The sequence below is a fragment of the Natrix helvetica genome, assembly GCF_964273705.1.
Source record: "Natrix helvetica genome assembly, chromosome: Z".
Lineage (NCBI taxonomy): Eukaryota > Metazoa > Chordata > Lepidosauria > Squamata > Natricidae > Natrix > Natrix helvetica.
The window spans coordinates 72,953,182-72,977,218 of record NC_138554.1 but is presented as its reverse complement, the minus strand read 5'-3'; the positions used below and the strand labels follow the sequence as shown (position 1 = coordinate 72,977,218).

General features: G+C 42.5%; 1 protein-coding gene across 9 annotated transcripts in view; it reads right to left on the bottom strand.

Moving 5' to 3' along the window:
* The window catches only part of AMPH (amphiphysin), a 180,185-nt gene that overhangs the window by 76,566 nt on the left and 79,582 nt on the right, over positions 1-24,037 (bottom strand). For all 9 annotated transcript variants that reach the window (XM_081932577.1, XM_081932578.1, XM_081932579.1 and 6 more), the window contains exons 9-10: positions 10,955-11,037; positions 1,600-1,741 (exon numbers count right to left, since the gene is read on the bottom strand). In XM_081932577.1, the coding sequence (XP_081788703.1) occupies positions 1,600-1,741; positions 10,955-11,037 (225 nt within the window). The remainder of the gene's footprint in view (positions 1-1,599; positions 1,742-10,954; positions 11,038-24,037) is intronic.

Genomic DNA, 24,037 nt, shown 5'->3' with positions numbered 1-24,037 from the left:
CCGCACGTATATTACAAAAATATGTTACGACGTCCTAGGCCCCTAGGTGGGGCCCGACTAATAATCTTATTTATTTATTTATTTATTTATTTCTTAGATTTTTAATCAATGCCAAACCCGGCGAAACAACTGGCCGCTGTGATACACTTGTATAACAACAACAACAACAACAACAACAACAACAACAACAACAACAATATTTTTTCAGTATTTCAAATGGTTACTACACAAATGCTTGTAAATCAAGGAGTATAAAAGATAGTATTAAATTACACAACAAATATTTTAAAATACCAAAATTGTATTCATGTAGTTATCTCTCAATCATTGGAAGTTCTGCTGAGTAGCTCCAATTTTACTATATCCCTAAAATTGGTAGAACTGGTTTGTGCTGCTAGCTGGGGAATTTCATATCACAAAGTTCCCAAATTTGAAAAACACTGCAGTACTATTTCTCATGATCAAATCTGGGTGATGGCACAGAACTGCACAGGAAAGAGGAATGAAAAAGATCTCTCAGCAATATTATCAGAGTCTCTTGCTTGTTATAGCACAAAAATGGCCAATTAGCCAAGGAACATACCCTCACAAATGGCTTTCATCCTGCAGACACTCCACCAATAAGGCAGGCAGAAATTGGGCTGTTAAGGATAATGCTTTCCATCTTATAGCAGTAGTACTTAGACACATATATGCTGCTTTACTGTCCTCACTAAGTGGTTTACAGAGTTAGCATATTGTCCCCAACAATTTGCCCCCCCCCTTTTCCCAAACTCGGAAAGATTGAAGGTGACATCAATCTTGAGCCAGTCATGATCAAACTCCTTCTGCCTTCTGGACTCTCCATCTGGACAATTTATGGCATAAGGAAGAATTAGCAACCTGCAGAATTGCTATCAACATGTTGAAGGACTACCCACTTCTTTCTGGCTGCAAGGCACTATATCTTCAAACAGAACTGGCTTTAGGGAATAGCCAAGCAGGCACTGGCCCAGGGTGCCAAAACTTAAAGATTAAACCGGCTGCCCCTCCTTTTGAATCATTCTAAAAATGAAAATCTTTATTATAACAGAAGGAAGTACCACTAGTCAGTGTGGGCAATGTATAACCTTGAAACTATCTTTTTTTGTGTGGGGGTATTTTCTTCTCTTTTTTGCAGATGTTATTTGCTCAAGAGGATAGATATCTCCTGGAAATCAAATGTGACTCTTCCATTAAGTTAATATTACAATTAGTAAGGAGATAGCAGAACCTCATCCAACAGTGTGAAATGGGGATGAACAGCTGCATAGTATTTTTCCCATGAATGGATATTCTAATCTGTGAAAAATAATATAGTTGGTTATCAGCAGACTTAGCCAGAATTTCTTCAAACAGATTAGTAAACCACTAATGACAAAAGAAATAAAATCATATTCTGCCTGCAGGAAAAGAAATTATATCCCTTTTATATCAGGAGGATAAAAATAGATAAGCTAGGTTTGCTGCTGCTTAGACTGATACCAGAGGCAATTGGAAGCTTTTAGTTCAAAATTGATTTAACCAAAGTATCCTTAAATTGTGATTATGAGTGCAAAAATATTATCTGCATTATGTTACCTGTGAAGGAGATTTAGGACGTGTAGGTGCTGGAGAACTCGGAGTTGCCAATGTATGATTTGCATTAGCTTCAGGACTAAGTGGTGGGGAAGCCTCTTCAGGTGGTGATGGAGTTTTTGCAATTCGGAGTGGACCAGAATCGCTAGGGGAATGCAAAATATGTAAAATATACTCATTCTCAAGGAACACCTAGGAACACTTACAAAAGAAAATAAAGACATTTAATTTATTTACATTATCTATAAAATGCAATAAATCCTAGAAACCAATCTTGTATTTGCTTAGATTTTGATTTTATAGGCTCCTTGTTTTCCTGAATTTTAAAAATCCTTATTATCTACGACAACTGATATAACAACTATTTGTACAACTTTCCTACATTATACAAAATGAAGTGGATGTGAGCCCTTAGTATAGTCCTAGCTTAATTTTATGAACATCATACTTTCTTATTTTTCATGCACTGACATGTGAAGAATCAACATTCAGATTTCATTGCCTGACTAGGTGGATCAGTAGACACTGAGCTTGTTGATCAGAAAGGTCAGCAGTTCGGCGGTTCAAATCCCTAATACAGATCTCCTGCGTGAGCAGGGGGTTGGACTAGATGACCTCCAAGGTCACTTCCAACTCTGTTACTGTTATTGATCTCTGAGCATAATCTTTGATTATACAGCATTGCTAACTTTCATTTCTGAATATCAATGCTCATCAGATTTTATTAGAAAATATTTCTCTATATCTCTCTGTATTACCATTTATATTTCATGTCCTACTTTTAATATACATTTCATATGTTCATAAACCAAAATAGTAATAATATATTCTGGATTAGTGTGCTTGAAATTGTGATTTTATTTAGTTCAATGTAATAGCTGTCTTGCACCTGTCTTTCGCAGTACTCTTTTCAAGTTTGGATATTGTCCCCTTTGTAAACAAATTACTAGTCTACATAGACAGATTACCTATCTAGAATCTCTAATCTGTGCTCTCCAAGCAGAAATTAGGTGTCCAATTTGGTCATTCCACTCTATGGAGATGCCACGCTATCAGCCCCCTACCGCAAAGATCCAGCAGGAGAAGAGCAGTCTGGACAACCGTGGGATCTGGCAGGGTGAGAGCTGTGAACCATAAACACAAAGCTTTTGCTGTGACCCAGCATAACAGATATAGCGCCCTTGCTGACCCTAATGGGGACACTAAAGAGACAGGTCAAGGTAATTGTGATAATGAGGACTCAAATAATAAGGGGATCATGGTCCAAAATGAAGAACCTACTTCAGAAAGGCGAAATGGGGAACCAGGTATTACACATCAGTCGCACAAGAAGAACAAGGTATGCAAAAAGAGAAGTCACCTTCTGGTTGGTGATTCAATCATAAGGGATGTAAATTCACCGCCCCGAGTCCCTTTTGGGAGAGGGGGCGGTCTAGAAGCATGAATAATAAAGAAAGGATATGGAGGTTTTAAAAGAGGTCAGGTGTCTGCCAGGTGCTACTGCCAGCAGAGACAAGAGGCGTATTCTTAAGATAGTCAAGAATGCAAGTAAGGACTGTGATGTTGATGCTATTATACACCTTGGCACAAATGATCTGTCCCAAAAAGATGTACTTTCTGTGAAGAATGATTTCCAGAGCTTGGGGTATGAACTTAGTATAGGTTGTAGGCTTATCTTTTCAGAGGTTTTACCAGTATATAAGGAACAAAAAGGGAAGGGCCAGTGTGTAGCAGAGTTTAATGTGTGGCTAAAGGAGTGGTGTAAAAGGGAAGGCTTTGGTTTTATTAGTCATGATATCTGCAGCTGGTCCAATGAAAAACTGTACAAAAGAGATGGTTTGCACCCATCCAAGAAAGGGACTGAGTTACTTGGCATTAAATTCACAGATTTTCTGGATAAACATTTAAACTGAACAGCGGGGACAGAGAATTAATTGATGCAGAACATTTCTGTCCCCAGCAGTCTAAAATTCATAGGGTTAACAGTGCATGTAACACAGATGTTTGTGCGGGTAAGATTATCACTCCCATTGTCAAGCAAAACCAAGCATTTAATAACGAGTGCCATACCATGTGCATGAATCAAACAAGTGACAAGAAAATAGGGGCAGTCAGGCATAACACAGATTATGTAGACAGTAAACACAGGTTCAATCAAAATGGACTCAAATGTCTATACACCAATGCACAGAGTATGAGGAATAAACAGGGCGAATTAGAAATTCAAGTAAAAGTGGGAAGATACGATATTGTTGCCATTACAGAAACTTGGTGGGATGAAACCGACAAATGGAACATACAGTTAGAAGGATTTAAATTATTTAAAAGAAATAGACCAAATAAGAGAGGAGGCGGAGTTGCACTATATATAAGAAATAACTACATCTCTACAGAAATAGAGCACAACAATGATGAGAACTATTTTGAATACATTTGGGTCAATATTAAAGATTGGGGGGAAATTACATTGCCATAGGTCTATACTACAGGCCACCCAACGAAGCAGAGGAAGTAGATGAACCTTTTGATAGTCAGCTAACTAAGGTATGTAGGAAGCACACCACAATAGTAGTGGGGGATTTTAACTACCCTGACATCAACTGGGAAACAAACTCTGCACCAAGTGGAAGATCCAACAGGTTCCTAACAAACCTAGCAGACAACTTTGTTTCCCAAAAAGTAGAGAAGGGAACAAGGGGATCAGCCATATTGGACTTAATTCTCACTAACAGAGAGGAAATGATAGAAGATGTTGAAGCCATAGGAACCCTGGGGGCAAGTGACCATGCAATATCGGAATTCAACATTATGCAAACACAAGTAGTAGAACAAAGTGAAACCAGAGTCTTGGACTTTAAGAGAGCTAATTTCAATAAACTTAGAGAGAGCTTGGGAAAAATTCCATGGATGAGAATCATCAAGGGGAAAACAACTCAAGAAGCTTGGGAAATTTTGAAAAATGAGATTACAAAAGCCCAGTCTAGCACAATACCAATGAAGAAGAAAAAAATAGCTCCAAAAAGAAACCAGCATGGCTGCATAAAGAACTCTCTGACAAACTGAAAGACAAAAAAGATAAGTACAACAAGTGGAAAGTGGGGGGACATAACTAAGGCAGAATATCAGCAAATAGCCCGAGCATGTAAAGATGAAGTGAGGAAAGCTAAGGCTCACAATGAAGAAAGGCTTGCCACAAAAGTAAAAAATAACAAAAAAGCTTCTTCCAATATGTTTAAAACAAGAAAAGGGTTAAGGAAACAATTGGTCCATTGCTGGGAGAAAGTGGCAAGAAGGTGACAAGCAACAGGGAGAAAGCAGAACTATTTAACTCATGTTTTGTATCTGTCTTTACACAAAGGGATAAAACAGTCCAACCTATCAAAAACAGCACCACAAAAATCAGATTAGGAACACAAGTTGAAATAGGGAAGAAAAGGAGTGAACATTTGTCTACCCTAGACGAGTTCAAATCACCAGGACCGGATGGACTACACCCCAGGGTTCTGAAGAAACTGGCAGACGAGATCTCAGAACCACTGAACTATATATTTCAGAGATCCTGTAGCACCGGTGAACTACCAGAGGACTGGAAAAGAGCTAATGTGGTTCCCATCTTCAAAAAAGGGGAAAAAAAGAGATCTAGAAAACTACAAACCTATCAGCCTGACCTCAATACCAGGAAAGATTCTGGAAAAGATAATCAAGCAACGAATTAGCGAACACCTAGAAGCAAACAAAGTAATAGCCAAAAGCCAACATGGATTTGTCAAAAACAGATCATGCCAGACTAATCTTATTGCATTCTTTGACAAAGTGACAAAATTAGTGGACCAGAGGAATGCCGTCGATATAGTTTACTTGGACTTCAGTAAGGCATTTGATAAGGTTGATCATAACCTACTACTAGATAAAGTAGAAGAATGTGGGTTGGACAGCATCACCACCAGATGGATTTGTAACTGGCTGACCAACCGCACTCAACGTGTAGTCCTCAATGGAACTGCATCTACATGGAGGGAGGTATGTAGTGGAGTACCCCAAGGCTCTGTTTTGGGCCCAGTACTCTTAAACATCTTCATCAATGATTTGGATGAGGGAATAAATGGGGAACTCATCAAATTTGCAGATTACATCAAGTTGGCAGGAATAGCCAACACTCCAGAAGATAGGCTTAAGATACAGAAGGATCTTGACAAACTTGAACATTGGGCACTATCTAACAAAATGAAATTCAATGGTGAAAAGAGTAAGGTTCTACATTTAGGCAACAAAAACGAAATGCACATGTACAGTATAGGTCCGTGATGGCGAACCTATGGCCAGCTGAGTTCACCTTTTTAAAAGCTATTTTTCGCCTTCCCCAGGCTCCAGAGGCTTTATAGGAGCCTGGGGAGGGCGAAAAGAGCCCCCCCGAGGCTTCAAGGATCATCCGGAGGTTTCCCTGAAGCCTTCGGAGCGCTTAAAACCACCGTCCGAGCAAACAGGAGTGACTTCCGGGTTGCTCGGAGCGTCGTTTTAAGCGTTCCGAAGGCTTCAGGGACCGTCTGGACGGCGGAGGGAGGGGGGACTCTATAGCCTTCCTGCCATGTGTCCCGCACAGGAATCCATCCCCTTGGGGCTTTGCGCAGGCGTCGCAAGGATTAAGCCGAAAGGGAGGGGGACGGGGAAAGCGAAGGGGGCTTTGTTGTCCTCCTTCTCCTTCTCCTCCTTTCCCCCTCCGGCTCGAATGCAGTGCCGGGCCCCGGCAGGCAGCGAACAAATCGAAACCTGCCAACCGGAGGAAGAGGGTGAGAGGCGGGTCCTTTGAACGGCGGCAGCAGCGGCGGCAATAGTCGCAACTCGGTGGCGGTCCGCCCCGGCTGGGAGACAGGAGGGGAAAGGCGGCAGGGAGCTGAGTTGCAACTATTGAGCACGATGCGGTGCGGCCCCGCCCGAGGCCAGGATCAAGGTGGCTGCGCGGCCGGCGTGGCGCGGCTAGAAGAGGAGGAGGAGGAGGAGGAGGCGAGGACAGCGCGGCCGAGGCCTGACAGACTTCCCTTCGGCCGAGTCCATCCTGGCAGCGGCGGCGGCGGCGATGTGAAGGCCGGGCCCTGGCTAGTGTGCCGAGGCTGGGTGGAGCGGCGCAAGGACGCCGGGCCCGAGGCGCCGCGCAGCGGAGGCAATCCGGGCCCGGGTGATGGAGACGCACGTCTCGTGCCTGTGCAGGGACCGTCCCGAGGCTTCCCTGAACCTTCGGAGCGCTTGGAACGACCCTCCGAGCAACCTGGAAGTCCCGGGTTGCTCGGAGGGTGGTTTTGGGCGTTCCGAAGGCTTCGGGGAGGCCTCCAGACATTCCCTGAAGCCTCTGGGGGACGGGGGAGGCTCTTTTCACCCTCCCCAGGCTCCTATAAAGCCTCTGGAGCCTGAGGAGGGCGAAAAAAGCATGCAAAAATGGGCGCATTGTGCGCACATGTGCACTGGGGTCGCGCGTTGCATTATGGGTGCGGCACGCCCACACATGATGCCCCTGCGCTCCCCCCACTTGTGGCACGCAAGCCAAAAAGGTTCGCCATCGCTGGTATAGGTGGTACCTTGCTCAACAGTAGTAATTGTGAAAGAGATCTTGGAGTGCTAGTGGACAACCATTTAAATATGAGCCAGCAGTGTGCAGCAGCTGCCAAAAAAGCCAACACAGTTCTAGGCTGCATCAACAGAGGGATAGAATCAAGATCATGTGAAGTGTTAATACCACTTTATAATGCCTTGGTAAGGCCACACTTGGAATACTGCATTCAGTTTTGGTCGCCACGATGTAGAAAAGATGTGGAGACTCTAGAAAGAGTGCAGAGAAGAGCAACAAGGATGATTAGGGGACTGGAGACTAAAAGATATGAAGAACGGTTGCAGGAACTGGGTATGTCTAGTTTAATAAAAAGAAGGACTAGGCGAGACATGATAGCAGTGTTTCAATATCTCAGGGGTTGCCACAAAGAAGGAGGAGTCAAACTATTCTCCAGGGCACCTAAGTGTAGAACAAGAAGCAATGGGTGGAAACTAGTCAAGGAGAGAAGCAATTTAGAACTGAGGAGAAATTTCCTGACAGTTAGAACAATTAATCAATGGAATAGCTTGCCTCCAGAAGTTGTGAATGCCCCAACACTGGAAGTCTTTAAGAAGATGTTGGATAGCCATTTGTCTGAAATGTATAGGGTTTCCTGCCTAGGCAGGGGGTTTGACTAGAAGACCTCCAAGGTCCCTTCCCTGCTATTGTATTGTATTATAAAGTACATATAAAAGCCCTTGGTTTTTAAGCTATAACAAGAAATATTGAGCTAGTCACCTAATTAGTAAAGTTTCATTGTACTATAGTTTCAGTGTTAAAGAGCCAAACATTTAAGCATCATTTTGGGTTAGGTGCCCAAACTCCACCTAAGATTTATAATTTATAAAAATACTAATGTCATATTCTGAAGATACATGCAGCTATCGTACTCTAAAAGCATCACAACAAGAAGAAATGTGGTTTTCAACATCTTTGTGAAGCACTAAAGTAATACATGATTGTTCAAATTTCAATCATGTTTTCTATACTAAAGCAGAGGAATATCATTTTCACTCACCACCTCTTTCTATGGAAAGAGAAGAAATATAAAAGAGCATGTTTTAATAAAAGAAAGAAGGAAATGTTATTTTTTCTTATTTTATTTCCCTCTAATTTTCAAGGAAGGTACAGCTACAAGAGACTTCATAGGATTTATAAATATTTCTTGTGTAAACATGCCTGGTGCAAAAGTGATGTGCTTTCAGAAAGTGCAATATATTTTTGAACTCAATCACCTTCAGACCTTTCAACAATTTATTTATGTGCTGCTTTAATGTTGTTTTCTTGTTAAAATTATTTGAAAAGTTCCCCAATCCCAGGTAAGCAATATTTATATAGTCCACCTAGCCTTCAGATAAAATAGACTTTACTTCCCATAATCAGAAACCAGTCTAAACAATTCCCATCATGCTGGTAGGCATCTAAGTAGATAAAGACCAACCAATCTTGGTTGAGGAGACATAATGCAGCCAGTTAAACAGTATCAATATACTGTCATTCAGCACACCAGTCATGACACGAAACAAATCCATAATGAAGGTATCCTGAATGATAGGTACAGTTTTAGTATGTCTAATAAAACTAATGCAAACACTTTTCTTGGGGAGAAATTTGCAAGATATTTCTCATTTTGACACACACACACACACCTTAATCTTTTAAAGTATTCTACTAATCTTTGTGTATTATATTATTTAATAATATCATGCTTAGACAAATAAAGAAATAGAAAACAGAACGATTAAGAAAAGTTTTCTTTTAAAATTAATTTCTTTTGTGTTTTTTGAAGATATTTACCTGTTCCCACCACTTACAAATTTGGAGAAATGATTAACTATTTACTAATATTTTCCTTTTAAATAAATTATAAAATAGTTATGATGTCAATGAAACAGGTCTAACTTTGGAAATGGTCACAGCATACCAATACATAAAATAACATGTGAAAGTACAAATTGTTTCAGATTGTTTTAGTACTGGCAAAAGTTCAATGAAGAAATAAAAGCTTGTCTCTAGCTATCACGTACAATAACTACATTTTGCCTTTAGTAGGTGAACACATTGTGTTGTTTTTGAACCTTGTCTAATGTAGACCAGTAACAACAAGTTTCTTCTGACTCAGCTTTGATTCCTGGTGATTTCATGAATACATTCATCCAGTTTTCTTGGCAGTTTTACAGAAGTATCATTTTTCCAGATGATTTCTGGCTTCACGAACTACAGTTATCACAGTGACGTGCAGTCAGGTGAGGCAACTGAGGCACAGCCTAACCTCTCATCATCAGGGCAGCGAGTCATTCGATGGGAAACTTGCCTTTTGGGAGGAATGACCCAGCTTGGCTCCCACTTTCGATCTGCCGTCCAACGACCGAACGGAGAAGCGAAGAGGCAGGAGAGACAAAGCAGGAGCCAAACTGAGTCATTCCTTCCAAGAGGCAAGTTTCCTATCGAATGACTCGCTGCTCTAGACTCGAGGGGGGGAGAGGCTTCCTCCGTTCCGTCCGCTCCCCATCTGCACTGCCCTCGCCCGACAAGCGCACCCCGGATTCTGCGCAGCTCTGGCGGGCGGTGCCGTGGCCGAATCCCAGGGCGGAGGGCGGCAGGTCGCAACTGAGCATGCCTGACTGTGGAATTCTGGGAGTTGAAGTCCACAAGTCTAAAAAAATTGCTGCCTCACGAGGTATAAACCTCACCGCACGTCACTGAGTTATCATTGATCAGAGCCTAGATATCTTCCTGCAATCATATAACCAACCACAGTTCTTACCAAGGTCCTCCAGTTCTTAAGACTAATTGAGAAAATTTAGGGAACCATGAAATTATCATCTCAATTAGAAGTCTACATTGCATTAATTAATAAATGATCATCTCAAGAACTAGAGTTACAGGTAAGAAATTAGTTCTTTTTATCATGAATGAGCTCTACACCCAAGGAGTATCTGGTTGCTAGAAGAATTTCTTCTAGGAGCAGCATCTCTCTGAGAAATCCAGATTATAGTGCTGGATTAGGGTGAAAGATTGAGTCTCCATTGCCAAAATAACTTAGACAGAAGAACACCTTAAAGGAAGTTTGCTGAAATTACTATTGATAAGAGCTCTACCTAGTATTTGGGGGGGGGGGAGGGTGATTCCCACCAAACTCTAGAAGCCTCTCTATCCAGACACAAACCCACATTTGGAAATCAGAGACCACAGAGAGGAGAAGATACAATCTCCATGAAGCAAAGTAATAACTAAAATGCTCCCTCTCCCTATAGGCTGCTCTCATTTCCCAGCTGAATGCATTCCATCCATTTTGCATTCATTTTTATTTGTTACAAAAAAGAATATGAAAATTGCATTACTAATACATTATGTCCAAATATAGTGTACACACACACACACACACACACACACACACACACAATTTTAGTTCCTTTGAACTGTCAAAATTTGGGGAACTAAGAAATCCAGATGATGACTGCATACTGAACTGCACATGAATTGGAAATTACCAGTGAAGTCAGTTTGCTCTGGAACTGGCAAGAATGGCTCCCTTAATCATCTCTAGTAAATATCCAATCTCTTTCCAGTGCAACATATAATTTACTTTTACAAAATTATATTGAATTTCTAACAACTAAGGTGTCCTTTTAATGCAGAGAGAAGGAATTATTGAAAAGATGAACACACATATTCAATACATGATTTTTTTATCAGCTGATTTTTTTTTACTCTATCTAATAATCAGTTCATATTATTTGTACATTTCGCTGCCATTTGATAAAATATTTTTACCTGGGTGCCCCAAGGATTGTGAAGGCTTTGTCAGCATGCTGCTCTCCCAATTTAGTTATCACCTCATAAAGTTTGTGGCAGAGCTAAGGAGAAAAAACACAACAACAAAACTGTCATTTTAACAAAGCTATTTTAGTATTTGTGGAATATAACACTATTACTTTTTTTCACACAATAGAATTAAAGTTAAACACAATTTCAAATATGGGACATCATTGCAGTCACACAAATTACAAATTGCACAAATGCAAAATTTCACACTTAATACTTATAATGTACTAAATAAGAGTTTGTTTGCTGGTTTGTTCAATGAAAAAATGAAGGAGAAAAATGCTTTATAAATGCTTGGTGTCATTTATATAAATCAGAATAAAGACAAGATGCTTTTCAGGTTTAGCATCTTAGAATTATGAAGCTCACATTATGGTTAGATAGGATCCTTTAATCAACTCTAAAATATAACAAAATCTGTTACAATTATGTTATCTACAATATATAGAAAAGGCTAGGGAAACAGCTATCAGAGAGTTCACAAACACAGGGATGCAATGGGCTCCCTCTTGCTGTCTAGTTCCTACCCCACACCTTCAACAAATTTGATTGCATGAATTTCCACTTCTTTGCTGCCACATCTAATGGTGTTCAGTTATTTGTAGCACAGACACAGTAGCCCAACCATGAACTTGGAACAGCAGCAGCACAGACAAATGGGGAGGAATGAGAGTGTGCTGGCACTATTATCTCTTTTTACAGTACTAAATTTATTGTTGCAATAATAACCTATATGTGTACTAGCAGTAAAAGACTTGGAGGTCTGCATACCTAAGAAACTGCTATCAGTCTTGCACTCATTTTCCTCCTTCCTTTTGAAGTAATAAAGAAGTTTGAGCAATAGCTCCAGATGATTAGTAGATGGCAGCAAATTAGATCATAAAATTACCATTACCATCTAGTGTTCCTTCAAATGTGTACAGCCCATATAATCAGTATGCCTAAAAGAATTCACTCATCTAAAATTCGAGGATCGCTTGTGCGGTGCTCATCAATGGGTGTGTTCTAATAAGAAGAGAAGGAGATAGTGTTGTGGAAATTGAGGACTCAAAGACCAGCTCTTTGCAATGCAAGAAAGTTTATTGCGCAGGTTCAAACAGCTAAAATAGCATAAGGGGGTTTGAACCCCGAACAGTCTCAAACAACAATCTTATATAGTCATTTTGACGTAAGCATATACGCAGGCATACATTTGCTAAATTGATAAAAGGAGAAATGGAAAAGTACAGAAAGAGCCGAGAATAAAAATACGTCAAGGAACATTTAACATCTGCGAGACAAACACGGGACTATCCCCTGTCCTAGACAGATAACAGGATACACCCCTCATGGTCTGTCTGAACATACAGATAAAAATATAAATGTTATGCCTCATTGATCTCACCCTGCCTCTGTCTGCAAATATCTTTTTCCTTGACCAGTCTTTTGCAATGTTATAATGAACCAAAGTCTGAACCAAGATTCAGGGCCTGTCTTCCCGATTCAGGGCCTGTCTTCCCTCCTTCCTTAATCCCCCCTTTGTGACTCATCTGAGTTTCCCAGAAGAGTCACATATTCTTCCAACTCTATTGTAGGTCTTAAGTTCTCATATTCTAGCACAGCCATCACTTGAGCAGTTGCCTTTCTTTCTGCTAATAAAGACAGACTATTAGAGATGGTTCGAACAAAAATTGGCAATACACAAGGAAGTATCACACATCCTGCTGCAATCAACCCAATCAAAGCAACTATGGCCTGTAATCCTGGAAGCTTGGGAAACCATCCCCCAAACACCTCCTTCAGATTAAATCCTCGCCATATTTGAGTGGGATTATGTGTAAGTTGTCTAATTTCTGCAGTCAGCTGTTTTACCACCTTCCCTGTTTCATCGATTTGGAGGCAGCAGTTGGACAAATTAAACTTTCCACACACCCCTCCTTCTTTAGCCAAGAGATAGTCTAGGGCCAATCTATTCTGATACACAGCAGTTCTTATCTTATCAGTGGCTTCCGACAAAACATTAAGTGCTTTGTCTATTCTTACCCCTGCCAGATCCAGAACTGCTGTAACCGAATGATTCTATTTAACATGTATATAGGGGTGCGGTACCCCCATGATCCATCTTCTGCCCATGTTGCTCTTCCATATGTACACACTATGCGTTCACTAGTCCATTTCTCATCCTCCTTATCAAAAGCAGAATATTCTTTACAAGGGAAGTCTGTGAACACAGTTTGCACTTCCCTCTTTGCTCTCAATCCTACTTGTTCATATAAGGGGACTCCTAATATTTGTTTTGATTGAATTGGTAACAAAAAGAAGGATGGTTTTATCCAACCTAAGACACATGAACCTGACCAATTAAAAGGGAGTTGTTCATAAGCTAGTTTTCCACATATCCAATACATGTCTTTAGGAGCTACCCATTCATCAGCCGTCCGGGATGAGTTCAGGTAACCTAGATGTGTTCTATTAAAATGTTCAGGTTTTGTGGCATTACCTGGTGATGTCCATTGGTTATACTTTTCATTCCAAATTCCTAAGCAAATAAGTTCTCCTACATAATGTGTACCATTTCTAGCAAAACAGTTTCTTCCTACAAGATTAGTGGTGAGTGTCCAGACAATACCTGTAAGCTGTTCCCTCTTTGTAATATTTCCTGCCTTGGAAAGATTATTATAGATCAATGGATGAGCCTCCAGCGCCTCCCATGGCCATTGTTATGCAGTTGACAAGCTGAGGCTTACAGTTTCTAGGTGATTGTGTGTGGTAGACTAAAGTGTTAAGAATGGTTCTCCCTACTTGTGCCTTTGTAATACAAGGAGAACAGGTATCAGGGGCCTCGGTGGAGTGAGGTGCCCGTCTAGGTGCTTCTCTTGGTGTAACATGAGATTTTGGTGCATGTGTTTGTGGGAAAAGTCTTTTTACGTGTGCTTTGGTGGGTGTTTGACGAGGGGGTGGACAGTGATTCAATGAGCCATTGCAATCCTGATAACATAGTACCCCTTCTGTCCCATTACATCTTTTGTATATACTTAGACCTCTTCTCCCGGATCGAGCACAAGTGGTTAAGTCAAACCTGGTACATATTTTTGGTTTCTCCAAACGAAAGAAGAGGGCTCCATCATTTAAACATTGAGTACAGGGTCCTTCCCCTAAAGGCCATTTTTCCCCAACACTTCGCTGTTTCCTTCTCTTCGCTATGCGGCTATGTTGTAAGGTACATATCCCTTTCCATCCAGGTTTTCAAGCCACGTGATCTGTTGTTGGCCCTCAGGAGTTGGAGTGGGCAAGGGAATCAGAGGATCCACAGGCTTTGGAATACCACAAAATCGCTCACGACAGTAGTAGAATAATACTATCATTAGTGATCCTATTGCTAATATCCAAAGTTCCCACACCCAGCTTTCAAACATGTGTCCATACCAATCTTCAGCCGTGCTTGGGAACCAGCTTCCGGGTGTGGTCCCTGCAGGGCTAGGTCCTCTTCTTCCGCCTTCTTAACACAACCTGGGTACACTTAACCTATTTACATACATAATACATATGATTTAAGTACGTTTGAATGTCAGTTTCGTAGGGTTTTGTGGTTCACCGACACATTCCATCCCACATCAGCAGCTTTAACCCTTGTCCAATGAATCCAAGACTTGGATTCCGCTATTTTCACTGCCAATGGAGACACCATTATAACCACATATGGACCTTTCCATCTCCCTTCCAGCTGTTCCTTCTTCCAATGTTTTACCCATACATTATCTCCTGGCTTAAATGGGTGACATTTAGTCACTAGTGGTGGGGTTTTTTGTTCTTGAACATAATTTCGGAGTTTCTCAACTTGCTTATTTAATTCCTGCACCATTTCCATATTCCAAACACCCCCCTTATGTCCCAAATCAGGCCACCCCGCCAAGTTTCTTCTCAACAATGTAGGTGGACACCCAAACATTAACTCATAAGGTGACAGTTTATGTTGGCGTCGGGGAGAACACCTGACAGCATACAAAGCCAATGGAAGGGCATCAGTCCATTTCAAATGACATTCCGCACAGATTTTAATGATCCTTTCTTTAAGGGTTCTGTCCATTCTTTCAGACATCGCTCCCGATTGAGGGTGATTCGCACTATGGAACCTCCACTTGATCCCCACTGCGTTAGCCACCGCCTGGTTAATGTGATGGACAAACTCAGGCCCATTATCTGATGAGATATGGGATGGAAGTCCGAACCTAGGGATTATCTCTTTAAGGAGCAGTCTAGCCACCTCTCTAGCTTGTTTTGTTTTAGTGGGAAAAGCCTCTGGCCATCCGGTATACATATCAACCATAACCAACATTGCTTTATAAGGGCCACACCTTGGCATGTCTGTAAAATCAATCATTAAATAATCCATTGAGAGATATGACACCGGGATGGTTCCAGGGGGCAAGAGTGGTCCCTGCCTCGGATTTACCTTAGTACATATAATACATTTGGCCACGACTTTCGCTGCTATTCCAGCCAGTCCATTAATGAAATAATCCCTACTCAGGGCGGTTTCTAAGGCAGTTTTCCCCATATGAGTAGTTTCATGTGATAGCTGGACCAATGTCCATGCTACTGACGTCGGCACATATATTCTTTTATCTGGCATCACATACCAACCTTCTTTTATACTAGCATGTAAATCATGAGTGGCCTTAATACACTCCTGTTGAGTGTATGTTGGCTTTATTTCTGGTGGAATCACTCCTAAATCCATTGCCACATGAATTGCTAAATCAGGAGTAGGGCCCGCTCGCTTGGCTGCTTCTCTGGCTTCCAAATCTGCTAGTCGATTTCCCTGGGCTATCCTATCGTCCCCCCTCTGGTGGCCTTTACAATGCATAACAGAAACCTTTGCAGGTTTATGTACTGCATCGATGAGGCGACTAATCAAATGTCCATGCTGGACATACTTCCCTGCAGAATCTCGAAAACCCCTTTCCTTATAAACTGCTCCATGAGCATGTGAGGTCAGGAAAGCGTACTTGCTATCAGTCCACACATTCAAAGTCTCTTTCTCTGCTCTTTCTAAAGCTCTTGTTAATGCCCACAATTCTGCCACCTGAGCACTCCACTTCCCTCCCATCGGTCCACTTTCTACAACACCTTCATTCTCCACAATCGCATATCCGGCCACACGCTTCCCCTCATGCATATAATTGGAGCCATCTGTATACCAATAAAACTTTGCATCTTTCAAACGTATATCAGACAGATCAGAGCGAGTTGAATAAACAGTCTCCAATACTCGCAAACAATCATGTTCCTTTTCAGTCTCTGTAGGCATCAATGTAGCTGGATTCAACCTTACCAACTGTACTTGGGGATTTTCAATCAACATGGCTTGATACTTAGTCAATCTCTGGTTACTAATCCATAAATGTCCCTTATTATCTAATACTGACTGTACTGCATGTGCAATGTGCACATTGATAGGACAAGAAAATGTTAGTTTGTTATAATCCTGTAACAACAATGGCAATACAGGTAGTCCTCAACTTCCAACAGTTCATTTAGCAACATTTCAAACATACAATGGCACTAAAAATGACTTACGACCATGACCATTGCATCATCCCCATGCTCACAAGATCAAAATTTGGACACTTTGCAACTGACTCATATTTATGACAGTTGAGGTGTCCCAGGGTCATGTGATCCCTTTTGCAACCTTCTGGCAAGCAAAGTCAATGGAGAAGCCAGTTTCACTTAACTGTGGCAGAAAGGTCGCAAAATGGGGCAAATTTCACTTAAATAGTTTGCTTAACAACAGAAATTTTGGATTCACTTGTGGTTGTAAGTCGAGAACTATCTGCATATCTTTGCCTTCTATCTACCGTGTTTCCCCGAAAATAAAATAGGGTCTTAATTTCTTTTGATCCCTGAAATAAGCACTTGGCCTTATTTTCAGGGAGGTCTCATTATTTTTGAGGCACAGAAGACAGCAAGCGTGTTCACTTCATGGCTGCTGCTGTGTGCAATATTTTAGGGAGGGCTTATTTTAGCGCATGAGCTCAAAAGCCCAATTGAGGTCTTATTTTCAGAGAATCAAGGTAGTATTATTATTTCTCTTTTCATCTTTCCTACTATCTATCTTCTTATGACTATAACCTTGTAGCTTGTATCTTACGATTTATATTATTTTATTTAGTATCCTAGTATGATTTATGTTGATTACTTATTTAGTATCCTATGACTATCACTAAGTGTTAATACAATACAATACAATAGCAGAGTTGGACGGAACCTTGGAGGTCTTCTAGTCCAACCCCCTGCCTAGGCAGGAAACCCTATACCGTTTCAGACAAATGGCTATCCAACATCCTCTTAAAGACTTCCAGTGTTGGGGCATTCACAACTTCTGGAGGCAAGCTGTTCCACTGATTAATTGTTCTAACTGTCAGGGAGTTTCTCTTCAGTTCTAAGTTGCTTCTTTTCGTTCTGGTCCTAGCGATCTGCGTCCTTGTTCAATATCATAGCCTAAATATCTCACTTTCTCTTTTACCAACTGCGCTTTCAGTCTGGATACTCTATAACCACAATCTAATAACAAATCCAACAATCTTGTGGTATTCTCCCAGCAAATGTCTTCGCATTGGCCTGTCACTAACACATCATCCACATATTGCAATTCTTCATCTTCACTCACAGACTTCCCCTCAGTGATTTCTGTTTTTGGCATAACATCTGCAAGTTTCTGCTTCCTACGCACTGCTGGTGACCCCCCCCCCTCCTGCTGCAGCACGGGGGCCTCACCACATCCTCTTCTTTTCACTAGCTACATTTTTCTCTGTTTTCTGAAGTTTTGCTATGCTCTCATTACAACAATTGTTACAATTCTTTTTAGATGTTTTACACTTATTTCCCTTCTGTCTGGCAATGCATAACCGCACCCTTTCCGCCTGACATTGTAAGAGCTCATCCGCCCTCTCTACCACAATGGTACGCCACTGATCTATATAGGGAAATTGATTGGGATATTTTTCCTCATGTTGGTAAATCAAAAGCCACAACTGATTATAACTTGCTCTCTGAAAGATTCCTGAGTTGACCACCCCACCCCCAGGTGGGGCCAATGTTTCTCACACAAATATCTTAATCTCTCTTTAGAAATTCCAGGATAGGGCGTTGCATAATGGGTGTAAATGAAATAGGACTCAAACCCTTTCAACATGCATCCCAACGTGTGCTGGCAATGCTCGATGACCCACCCATCTCTAACAGCACAACCACCGACCCGAAGCCTCGGAAACCACGACCACTTACGGGAACTGCGGTGACAACCACCCACACAACCTAACACGGAGTTCTTTAGGGTCGACGCCCCGACTCCAGGGGGGTGATCAGTCCCCCTCTTCTATCTTCAAATGAGATAGATACTTCAGAAAGTTAACATATACTCGCCTGAAAAGTCTTCACACACGTCCTGGCCAGGAAAAGAGGTCAGACCTTCTTTCTTGCATTCAAGGGTTCTTGGACTAGGTTTTCCAGCACCGTCGATCCCACGGGAGGCCACTACCTTTTCCTGGAGATAAGTTTTCCCCACGGCGCCTTGGAAGTCGGGAGTGGCCTCCCCTGGATTCGAAGGGTGAAACCTGCCCTCAGCGAAATTTCGCCTCGTCTAAGAGTCCCATCTGGGGTGCCATGTTGTTGTGGAAATTGAGGACTCAAAGACCAGCTCTTTGCAATGCAAGAAAGTTTATTGCGCAGGTTCAAACAGCTAAAATAGCATAAGGGGGTTTGAACCCCGAACAGTCTCAAACAACAATCTTATATAGTCATTTTGACGTAAGCATATACGCAGGCATACATTTGCTAAATTGATAAAAGGAGAAATGGAAAAGTACAGAAAGAGCCGAGAATAAAAATACGTCAAGGAACATTTAACATCTGCGAGACAAACACGGGACTATCCCCTGTCCTAGACAGATAACAGGATACACCCCTCATGGTCTGTCTGAACATACAGATAAAAATATAAATGTTATGCCTCATTGATCTCACCCTGCCTCTGTCTGCAAATATCTTTTTCCTTGACCAGTCTTTTGCAATGTTATAATGAACCAAAGTCTGAACCAAGATTCAGGGCCTGTCTTCCCGATTCAGGGCCTGTCTTCCCTCCTTCCTTAATAGAAATATTTGGGGGTGACAGAAGAAGAAAGGAGAGATTTTTACTGGATTCATTCTTCTGATGCAGTATAGAAGGAACAGCCAAATTGCATTCAAGTTACCTTTCTCCCACCCATCCTGAAGTTCCTTAACCCAGAGGGACCTTGATTCATGAGTGTTTTCATCATTGGGGAGCCTGTTCGTGAGATATGCTTTTGGAGGTCTGAGTCCTTTGGGCATATGCCAAATTCAACCTCCTATAGAGCTGATTTGCAGAAACATTAAGGCGATACAATAAATTGAATTTATTGCACTGGAATTTATTTGGAAAGATCTTCAGTGCATCAGATCTAAATATATTTTCTTCTCCAGGGTTGAAATCTGAAAATACAAAATTTAAATGGCTAGCAGAAAGCTGCTTTTTTATTACCGTGTTTCCCCGAAAATACGCCAGGGGCTTATTTTCTTTTGCCCCACGAAATATGCCCTTGGGTTTATTATCAGGGAGGGCTTATTGTTTTGGGGCTGCCGGGCGGCTGCTCCCTTGTGAAGTGGCTCCCGAAGTGCCGGGCACAGCCTCAGGGGCAAAGCAGCCATGAGGTAACCATGCTCACGAGCTGCCGCCCGGCAAATCCCCTCTCCAGCCGGGAAGAGCGCCATTCACTGACCTAGGGGGTAATCCCCAAAGTGCCAAGCCATGTGGCGCTCTGCCCGCTCCCCAGCTCCTGCGGCTTGGCACATTCGGGATACCCCCTAGGTCAGTGCATGGAGCTCTGCCCGGCTGGAGAAGGGGGTTGCGCGAGCGCCTGTTCCGCTCGCAGCTTCACCAAGCCCTTGCCAGGCTCTCCCAGGCCACCGCCGCTGGCTGCTGCTGCTGCCCCCCGCCGCCGCCGCCGCCCCGCTCCGCTCCGCGCAACTTCAAAACTCGGGCCGAGTCTTTCAGCACCGGCCGCTCTAGGAGTGCTCTCTATGGTGGGCCGGCTGCTGGAAAACTCCCTGTCCGGCAGCCAGCCCACCATAGAGAGCACTCCTGGAGCGGCCGATGCTGAAAGACTCGGCCCGAGTTTTGAAGCTGCGCGGAGCGGAGCGGGGCGGCGGCGGCGGCGGGCAGCAGCAGCGGGGCGGCGGCGGCGGCGGGGGGCAGCAGCAGCAGCCAGCGGCGGTGGCCTGGGAGAGCCTGGCAAGGGCTTGGTGAAGCTGCGAGCGGAACAGGCGCTCGCGCAACCCCCTTCTCCAGCCGGGCAGAGCTCCATGCACTGACCTAGGGGGTATCCCGAATGTGCCAAGCCGCAGGAGCTGGGGAGCGGGCAGAGCGCCACATGGCTTGGCACTTTGGGGATTACCCCCTAGGTCAGTGAATGGCGCTCTTCCCGGCTGGAGAGGGGATTTGCCGGGCGGCTGCTCGTGGGCATGATTACCTCATGGCTGCTTTGCCCCTGAGGCTGTGCCCGGCTCTTCGGGAGCCAGTTCACAAGGGAGCAGCCGCCCGGCAACTCTCCCCTTCGGCCAGGCAGAACGCCACTCCCCAACCTAGCGGTATCCCGAAGGCAGCAAGCAACGTGAGCGCTCCCCCCCTCCTGCGACTTGGCGCTTTCGGAATAACGCTAGGTCAGTGAGCGGTGCTCTGCCTGGCCGGAGGGGGGGTTTATTTTCGGGGGTGGGCTTATATTTTTGCCCACGCGAAAAATGTGGCATGGGTTTAGTTTCGGGACAGGTTGTATTTTCGGGGAAACACGGTAATAGCTTGCAATATATGTGGCAACACTCTGAAGCTGAGAATGACCCCAATTTAATATTGAATGCAATTAACATTGAATCTACTAAAACAGAAAATTTATACATTGATAAAATAGATACCATAATTTAGTTAATCTGGTATTCAGTAAAGGACAAACTTTACTTAATGGCAGCACTGACATGGGTCAGTGCTGCCATTAAGGCCTACCTTGTGGCAATAAAGGCCATGAAGTACCAGTACTTCTCTATCCTTATTGCATCTGCAGATTGCTTCTCTGCAGCCCTACTTTGGATGACACATGCCCTATTGGGCATAGAGAAACTCTAATGGGAATGTGGAGGAATTTTGTAGCTTCTGTTGCATAAAATTGGATTCATTCCTTGGGTGCTGGCCTTATTCTAGGTCCAGGAAAGATGCCTGGAGAAGAGCCTGGTCAATTTATTGGGAACAGTTTGAACCTCAGAAAGTGGACAGCAGTGGATAGCAGTATTCCATTATTTTAGGGGCTGCAACAAAGAAGATGAGGTCAACTTATTTTCCACAGCACCAGAAGGCAAGACAAGAAACAATGGATGGAAACAAATTGAGGAAAGAAGCAACCTAATGAGAATTCTAGAGAAACTTTCTAACAATAAGAGCAATTAACCAGTGGAACAGCTTGCTGTTGTGGTACTACATCACTGGAGGCTATAAAACAATACCTTTAAAACTATCAAATGACATCTGTATATCCCAGGTCAAATCTAACTAATCTCCAAATTTAGATTACCCTAAATTGGAGTTCACCAACATTATTGCCTTTGCGGACCAGTGGAAGGGGGGAGGCAAGTGGGAAGTAAGCGCACACGTGCACGTGCAGGTCCATTGCATGAGCAGCAGGCATGCACACCCATCCGCAAGGAGTCCGTGCGCTTGCCAGCTGCTTATGCAAGAGGAGATAAATGCATGTGCGCACACTCACCACAGCTTGGTTCCAATCGGCTTTATAAAATGATTGATTTATTGATTATGTGCCATCAAATCTGTGTCAACTCTTAGCAAGCACACAGATTGTCTCTGTGATGATCTGTCTCCAAACCTATCCTTCAGGAGTTCTAATAATGTACCCTTGCCCGTCTAAGTGAGTCCAGTCATCTTTTCCTCTTGTTTTTCCAAGGTTTTAACAGCTTCTCTACTGCACTGCTTTTCAACTTTTTCACAGATTGTACCACTTTTAGGATATGGAAATATTTGAGTACCACTAGTCGCCTAGCAAAGTGTCAAAACCTTGATGACATCCAACCACCCCCACAAAAAGGAAAAAAGTGATAAAGTATTCATGACTTACAATAGTTTGCTTACAACCACAGTGAAAAAAATGACTTATGACTACACAGCAGCAGCTCCAGGGTCACGTGATTTACATTCGGAAACTTGGCAACTGATTCATATTTATGATGGTTGCAGTGTTTCATGTGATCCCCATAAACTCCTTTTATATCCCTTACTCTCTCCACCTTTCTCCTCCTTTTCTTTTTGGTGCAGGTCAGCTGACTCCTCTCCCCAAGGATGTGTGCTACTCTCAGAAGCAGCAATCAACTGGAGCCGCACACACAAATCCTGGGTGCTCAGCAGAGCCCCGGCAATGCCGCAGCTCCAGCTGACTCTCCCTTTGCCTGTGTGGCACTACCACTGCTTTAGCTCATCCCCCCACTTTTACCACTTTTTTTACAGTGCTTTTCAACCTGCCAAATGCAGAAGTACCATCCATGGAACGCATATCATGGGTTGAAAAGTAGTGCTCTTCTGAATGCATATGACTGTTTCATATTTTTGTATAATATAAAATTGACTACTGACTGATACAAAAAGCAAAAGCTATCTAAATATCTTAATTGTCAGTTCTAAAAGCTGTTTGTTACCTTGGTATTCTTTTTATTTAACTGTAATTTTTAAAAAATTCATTATGTTCTTGGACTTGAGCCTTGCATTTTTAATTATCAAAAAAGCATTATTAGCACAGGTCATTCATGTTTTTCCTCCAGTTTTAAAATCATGCCTATTTTCTGCCAATCTACTCTCTCTCCAATATATGTATATCATATTGATAATAAATAAAATGAACATATACCATGTCTTATTTTTTGCTGACCAGGAGCCAGTCTCCTTTACTATGTTGGTCCAGATTGTGTCTTCCTGATCTGTGTATAGCTTTTGCATGAGAACAATCAGATATTCTGGGATTTCCCATTTCCTTCCTAACTGCCCAATTTGACATGATCAACAAGATGACATGATCAACAAGAACATGTATGTATGTATGTATGTATGTATGTATGTATGTATGTATGTATGTATGTTTTCGTAGATTTTCATGGATGTAGATAGGCTGGTGTTTTTGGCTTAAAGTGTGATCGGAGCTGCCATCTTTCTATAAATCTTGGTGGGGTGGTGGTGGAGTGCTAGCATTGTTTCAGTAAGTGGATTGATTGGATGGGTGGCTGTATCATGATTGGTAGATTGGTGCTGATTGGTGCTGGCTGTATGTCCATTGTTGTTTTGTGTTGTAACGGCTTGGATGGTGGTTGGGGCTCGTTTGTTGACTAGGGTTGGTTTCCAGATGTCTGGTAGGTGGGAGGTATCATCACGTCTATTCATGTTGTGGGGGTGTTTCTCTATTTCGATAGCTTCCATAATTATTCTCTTGTTGAAGTGTTCAGTTTTTGTAGATTAATTTTTGTCCTTCAAAATTAATTTCATGTCCTGTAGCTTTAAGGTGCTGGAAAAGGGAGGAAGTTTTTTCTTTTTTTCTTACTGCATTTTTGTGTTTTGCGATGCGTGCATTTATTCTCCTGTTCGTTTGTCCTATGTATGTTGCAGGGCAGATTTTGCATGATATTTCGTAGACTCCTTGGTTTATCTAGCTGGATTTTGTCTTTGGCGTTTCTTAAGATGTTGGCTATTTTTTGGTCAGTGCTGAAGGCTGTCCTGATATTGTGCTTGTGGAGAATTTTGCTGATTTTATCTGTAGTGCCTTTGATGTAAGGGAGGAGGGCGATGCCATTGTCCTGTTCTGCGTCTCGGTTTTTGGGAGGCGTCTCCCTTTGGATTAGGTTGGTAATTGTTTTTCTTTGGAATCTGTTGGAGATTAATACGTTTGTGAGAGTGTGTAATTCAGTTTTCAGGTGGTCATTGTTGGCTAG